This window comes from Danio rerio, chromosome 3, assembly GCF_052040795.2.
Source record: "Danio rerio strain M-AB ecotype USA chromosome 3, GRCz13ab, whole genome shotgun sequence".
Lineage (NCBI taxonomy): Eukaryota > Metazoa > Chordata > Actinopteri > Cypriniformes > Danionidae > Danio > Danio rerio.
In genome coordinates this window covers 63,860,001-63,867,500 of record NC_141023.1, presented here as the reverse complement: position 1 = coordinate 63,867,500, position 7,500 = coordinate 63,860,001, and the positions used below count along the sequence as shown (strand labels likewise).

Below are 7,500 nucleotides of genomic sequence, written 5' to 3'. Positions count from 1 at the left end.
CATAATTTGGGAAATATTTGAAAAAGAAACAGGGCGAATCATTTTGCCCTCAACTGTATACAGTATCTATATATTTTACTTTTTAGAGCTGTTACCTTTTCGCAGCAGATGGTGATTTGGCTACAATGATAGCATTTCTGTAATCGGGAATCTACACACAGTGGGGAAGGGGAAGAATAATGAGTATTATAATATTATATAATGAGTATTAAATATTCAATGTTTCTCACTGACAGTAAAAGTGAATGGCAGTAAAGCGGTGTTTACCTCCTCTTGGATGTACTGCAGCAGGAATGGAGAAGCCCGCAGGTTGTCCACCGGGAATGTGAAGAAGCCCTGGATCTCTTTCTGGTGCAGATCCATGGTGATGATATGAGTCAGGCCTAGTTAGCAGAGCAGATGATTCAAAGCAGTTACGAAAACAGTAATGATACTTAGACACACTGAAAAGCAGAGGAACATCGACACAGATGGTTTGTTTTCTGATGCATTATTGCGTTATATATTTATTATGTGAACGATGCTATACTGTAATCAGAAATGCACCGACTGCAATTTTCTTGGCCGAGAACAATTTTTTGACAAGTGTGACAAAAGTTTGATAATTCCTATAATTCGTTGCCTATAATTCGTTCATTCATTTTCCTTTGGCTTAGTCTTTTATTCATCAGAGGTTGCCACAGTGGAATGAACCACCAACTATTCCAGCATATATTTTGCTGGAATAGCAGCAGATGTCCATCCAGCCACAACCCAGTACTGGTAGACACCCATACACTCTCACGTTTACACACACTCTCATACACCATGGTCAATTAAGTTCATCCAATTGACCTATAGCGCATGTTTTTGAACTGTGGGGGAAACTTGGAGCACGCGGCAAATAGCTTGAATGAAATATATGTAATTTAAAAGATTTTGTGAACAAATAATTTGAATAAAATGTATGTAATATATGAAATAATTAAACATGACTTCAATTACATTTGATACATTTAACTGATTGCTTTAATCGGTCTTATGATTACGTTTATCGCACCAATCGTTTTCATGGCATTGGTGGCTAGAAATTGCGATCATAGTGTACTTTTAGTTTTACACATGGTGAAAAAGAAACCTGATAGCCAACCAGATTAGCTGAAATTGGCCAGATGACCAACCAATCACCGGTCAAGTGATAAATTGTCCGATTCCGGTATCTGGATGGTCAAACGAAGCATCTGGAATCTAACTACAGTGCATATAACTATAATCTGTGTCAATTAAGGCTGTGCAACATGACAAAATGTTCACATCAACATAAAGTAAACTCATATCCTAATAACGATATACATCACAATAAAAGTACCATTTCTGTAAATTCAATTAATAGTCAATCAATTGTATATAAAAACATATTTATATCTACCTATCTATCCATCCATCTATCTATCTATCTATCCTTTCATACACAAATCTATATTACTATATATATATATATATCTATATATCTATATATCTATATATATATATATATATATATATATATATATACACACACACACACACACACACACACACACACACACACACCACACACACACACACACACCACACACACACACATATATATATATATATATATATATATATATATATATATATATATATATAAATATCCATCCATCTATCTATCTATCCTTACATACACAAATCTATATATATATATATATATATATATATATATATATATATATATATATATATATATATATATATATATATATATATATATATATATATATATATATAAATTTGATACGGCTACATTTTTAATCAAACATTTGTCCTGAAGTTCTAAATAAAGTGAGAAATAGATGGCATGTGTATATATATATATATATATATATACATGCCATCTATTTCTCACTTTATTTAGAACTTCAGGACAAATGTTTGATTAAAAATGTAGCCGTATCAAATAGATATTTATAAAATACAAAACACTTTTCAAAACTAATGATCAAAGGTCTAACAGAGCATTGTAGGATAAAAAAAAACAAAACAAATGTAAACATTGCAGCTTCCTCACGATGCTGTTATCCATATTTCTGTACACATTCCTGTAATGGCGTGTAATATTGCGCTCATATAAATTATGATAAAGTATTACTGTAAACAATCATAAATGATAGAGTATAATATGAAACTACAGACTTTTTATTTTGTTCATACGATATATATATATATATATATATATATATATATATATATATATATATATATATATTAGGGCTGTAACGATGCACCAAACCCACGATTCGGTTCGTATCACGATTTTTGACCCACGATTCGGTTCGTATCACTATTTTTTTTTTTTTTCGTGTGGGGTGGGAAAAAAAAGATTTTTAAAACTATTTTTTATTAAATAACATTGGAAAATCTTTATAAACTAAACATCAAAGAACAATATTAACTATGTAAATTATTAACAATATAAATAGCCATATATAAAATAAATAAATAGCCAAAGCTATATCACTTCTGTTTTCTTTGTAACAAAATACTGTTGAAAAACCAAACAGAACTAAACTCCATTGTGTAGATGGTTTAAGCATGTTGAAAATTATTTTTCAATCAAGTTCTCTTACATAGAAAAAGTAAATTAAATGGCTACTAGGGATGCTCATTTCGTTAATTTTGCTAACTGACAACCGCTGCTCATTAATCGGTTATTAACGGTGAACTGGTCAGATTACTATTAATTTTATATTAAACAAATTGACGTGTCTATTTTTTGTCTGACACATTAAATATTGCATTTTAAAATACTGATTTATTTTTATATATTAATAGCGGAACAGAACAACAGAGCATCTTCATGCACCTGCAGTGTTTAGCACAGAAGAGCAGAATAATCTAAAAAAAATAAATAAAATAAATAGGACTGCCCTAAATTATTTTCACTTAAATAATTAATTTATATTACAAAACGAAAATACTGACTGATTCTTTTTAATAATCGGGATAGGCTGTTTTTTTCCAATCATATGTTTTTTTCTTCCGTCAAATCAAAATAGCTAACTTCCTCAAATTGCCCGCTCCACGGAAAATATGCATTTATTTAATGCCCCGCTGTTATTATTATAATCACAAAACCTTTTACATTTTTAATAGAAATCATTATTTTAAAGAATATGTCCTGATATAGTCTATGGTTTCCTCTCTCTCCCTCGCGGTTCAAGTGCGCGCGCTGCGTGATGAAAAGACAGCAACAACGCGCGCATTAATCTGCGTACATGCTTTAAGCTTTAAAATAAAAAGTAAAGCCTATTTGTTGCGTTTATTACGCAGATCCAGGTCAACATAAGCACTGGTTTAGCATCAACAGGTCTGTATCAAACAGCAATATTCTTCTTCCATTTTGCTTCTTTGGCAAATGTGTCTGTAGGCACGGGTTATACGTTATCATCCCGCAAATTATGCCTTGCAGTTAAACAAGTGGCCTAAAACGAGGCGCACCTCACTGCCTTTATGTTGACAAGGAAAAAAGAAGAGGCGCGGTCCTCTTATGAAACGACTGAATCAGCTGGGTATCGATTGCGCAAAAGTGTTGCTGTCTGTGTTGTTACAATTGTAATATTTAATACTATTGTGATATTCAAGATATGTATATTCATACAGCTCTTGGTAACTTAAAACAACAATTAGACCATCAGAGCGGCATTAATGCGTCCTGAAGTAAAGCGAAACGGCTATAAACTCCAGCAAGATAGAGTGATTATATGCAGAGCCATATACCTTTATCTCTAAATAAAGTATAACTATAGAAACTGTGTTCATCTTAACTTAAAGCTTCGTCGTGTTTTCTGACCTCACGCACCTGTCAGTCAGCACTCTCAAAGGTTCAAACAGAAAGCGCACAGCACGGTTACAGAAAAGTTTGCGCTGTTACCTGACATCTGGTGAATGCCCATCCCTCTCTGCGCAGCCACATTAACAGTGTGAGCAAATCATCGTATATGCGCTGAAATTCCGGCCGCTTTGACACCATTGGCAATGTTTCTGGCGTTGTCGGTTGTCAAGCGGGGTTAAGTTGGTTTTGTTTTTGATATTCTTGACACATTCAGACGGTCCCTTACTAAGAGCTTCGTGCGAGCTCTCCCGGCTAAATATTGCGAGGGCTTAAACGGAGCAGTGCTTGTAATGTCGAACGAAAAAAAGTGTTAATTAGCTCAACTTTTGCAGGCACGCGTGATGTTATTGGAAAGGTAGTGACGGGGTGTGTCACGATTCTCCCTTATCACACCGCAACACAGGATCGTAGATCTGAGTGTCGCGATTTTGATTTTATATTGTGTATCGTTACAGCCCTAATATATATATATATATATATATATATATAATCATATCGCATAGCCCTAGTGTCCATGAGATTATTTACAAATGAGATCAACAAAGGCTAGGTTTAAATAAAAATAATTTCTAGAATGTTTTATAGGGTTGAAGCAAATAGTAAAACTGAGCCCATTTAAATTCCTCTGTTTAAAAGCTGGAGTGCATAACTAATCTGTGAGTACTGTTTCCATCACTAAAAAAAACTAAATGTGTTTAAAAAACATTACACGAAACAAAACTTTGTGGACAGAGGTGTGCAGTATTATAAAGAAATTAAACTAGAAGTTGCTGCAACAACTGTAGCTCATTTTTTTGCTTCGTGATAAATGAGTTCCACCTCACAGATGACGTGCGCAATAAAAAACAACACTGTCATGAGAACAAATGACTGATATTTGAACACAACGTTGGGCGTTGGCGCTGGAGATTAATCATTTTGATGACAGATTTTTTCAGAATGACTTTTTCTGGTAAGTCCGGTTATCACACTAGTCGGGTCATTTTGGTTAAAGTGTGTGTTTAGATCCATCTCCACCCACTCTCTCTTTCAGCATCTGTGTGCTTTACTAAAAGCCTTAAATCAGTCATCAGGCATTTTCTTGTACTTTTTGTTACTCTTCTTGCCACTGAAGACATACTTCACTTCTCTTTTTTTTTGGTTTCTCTAAAAATGATGACCAAAAGCTAAACAACATGGCAGCATATCCGTATTTTCTATTGCCAATTGTGTTGCGTTAAAACAGTAACCATTTGACGTCATCAAATATAATGGAACCCTCACTGTCAAAAATATTTTAAAATAATTTATATGATTTCTTTTTTTTTTTTAATAAGGCAAAATATTTCATGTTTTATCTTTTTTTCTATGTACACTTGATGTCAGAAGTATTAGCCCCCTCTTTGAATTATTTTTCTCTTTTAAATATTTCCAAAATGATGTTTAACAGAGCAAGGAAATGTTCACAGTATGTCCGATAATATTTTGTTCTTCTAGAGAAAGTCTTGTTTGTTTTATTTCGGCTAGAATAAAAGCAGTTTTAAAATTTTTAAACACTATTTTAAGGACAAAATTATTAACCTCTTTAAGCTAGATTTTTCCCGATAGTCTACAGAACAAACCATCATTATACAATAACTTTACTAATTATATTAACTTGCATAGTTACCCTAATTAACCTAGTTAAGCCTTTAAATGTCACTTTAAGCTGTATAGAAGTGTCTTGAAAAATATCTAGTGAGATATTATTTACTGTCATCATGACAGAGATATAATAAATCAGTTATTAGAGATGAGTTATTAAAACTATTAGGATTAGAAATGTGTTAGAAAAATCTCCTCTACGTTAAACAGAAATTGAGGAAAAATAAACAGGGGTGCTAATAACTGAGGCGGGCTAATAATTCTGACTTCAATTGTATGTCATTAAGAGACATCTTGGTCATGCTTTATTTTAAAGGGGACCTATTCACCTTATTCTTCGCAGACGAGCGGGCGCAGCCATATGAATCTTTTTGACTCGAGACGTCCGGTCTCATTCACTTCCATTCATTTTTAGACATTAACCAGTTAAACTCTGCTGCTATTTGGGGATTTCCGCCTGGATTTTGCCTACCCAAATTTAAAAGCTTCCCAAACCCACATGCAGAGGTGTAAATGCAAAAATTTGGTATCATTTTAAAGAAAACCCTTTGAATTTTCATAAAACACTTTTGAAAGTGTTTAAAATAACTGCATATGTCGTCTGTGTTATAATAAACACCTAAAAAAAAGAGGCGCTTTTTGTATTTTTGTTTTATAAACTCAAATTTGAAAGTGTATCTTTTAGGTTGTGTGTGGTCTAGCGTACTGTAATTAATGTTGGTGGTTCCTGCACATGTCTGTAATCATAGAAAAAAAGAAAAAGGTCTCCACCATAATCTATGCAAAAGTTACTGTATTCCAACTGATGAGAGGTGCTGTACAAGCCACAGGGAGCGATCCTTGTTTACATATTTCACTATTCTTTTGTTTGATCAAACATGATTCACTGTGTTTGGACCACATCAGACATATAAAAGCATTACTTATGCACATCACCTCAAAAACAGAGGAGAAATGGCCCTGAAGGGCACAGTATAGGGTAAGAGATGACAGCTGTCTGTGCTATCTGGGGCTGCTTATTGATCATGAATGTATTGTTTACATTTCTGCGCCATGGAAACACCACAATTCATTCAACAACTGTTTGGCATATGAATATAACTCAGTAAAAAGAATGCTAGAACTGTATGAGCACCGGCAAGAGCTTTCATTTGAGCTATAACTTGTACATGTGTCATATGAAAAAATATAAAAATGAGCCAATGTAAAATACCTAGCTCGGGTATCCAAAATACTGTATATTTAAGTGTGAATAACTTTTATACAGTAGAATAAAAACCAAAGTGATGCATATGTCCATAAAATATAGATTCTACGCTTTCAAACGACACCACTTACGGGGGTCTGGTACCGGGTCCGCAGAGTTTATTTGGTTAAAAACGGCTCGTTTCGCTGTTTGATGTTGCAAACTGATATTTCCTTATTACATTATTCTACTTGGTCTGTATAGTCATGCAAACATTTGTTTGTGGAGCAAGTAGTTTGACTGTTTTCTGCCGTTTATTATTCCTAGTCATTTCTCCCACAGGCGACTGAATCGGGAGTTCTAAAACAATCGCGAAAACAGGCGCACCTCCACTTTTTACAAATCACTGATGTCCCTAGCACAGGGATGCCCAAACCTTTTCGTATGAAGGGCCAAAACCAAAATCACTCAGAGTCGTGGGCCAAAGATAAAAACACCAAACAATTTGACATTAAAGTTGCCATGGGTAATTTCCTAATTTATTTCAAAACATTCAAAAATAAATAGAAAGCAACTCTTTGAATCGTATTAACTAATGCAGAATATATATTTTAATTATAGCTTATTGCAATAAAAACATAAACAATCACATTTATAACACAGTGGAGTTCAATGCGGAATACACTGATCAAGCAGAATCTGCCTTTGCCTTGATTTGCTTACCAAAGTCTCTGCATTGTCCTTTATCCGTCGGGTGACAGTATGTACATTTTAAACTAAATGACAGCATTTCAAT

General features: G+C 33.7%; 1 protein-coding gene across 4 annotated transcripts in view; it reads right to left on the bottom strand.

The window, feature by feature from the left end:
- Positions 1-7,500, bottom strand: part of prpsap1 (phosphoribosyl pyrophosphate synthetase-associated protein 1) — a 44,017-nt gene that overhangs the window by 24,011 nt on the left and 12,506 nt on the right. For all 4 annotated transcript variants that reach the window (XR_015479708.1, XR_015479709.1, NM_001442637.1 and 1 more), the window contains 2 exon segments: positions 268-383; positions 96-151 (listed from right to left, as the gene is read on the bottom strand). Coding sequence is in view for 2 of the 4 variants with exons in the window: in NM_001442637.1 (NP_001429566.1) it covers positions 96-151; positions 268-383 (172 nt within the window). In the remaining 2 variants the exon portion in view is untranslated.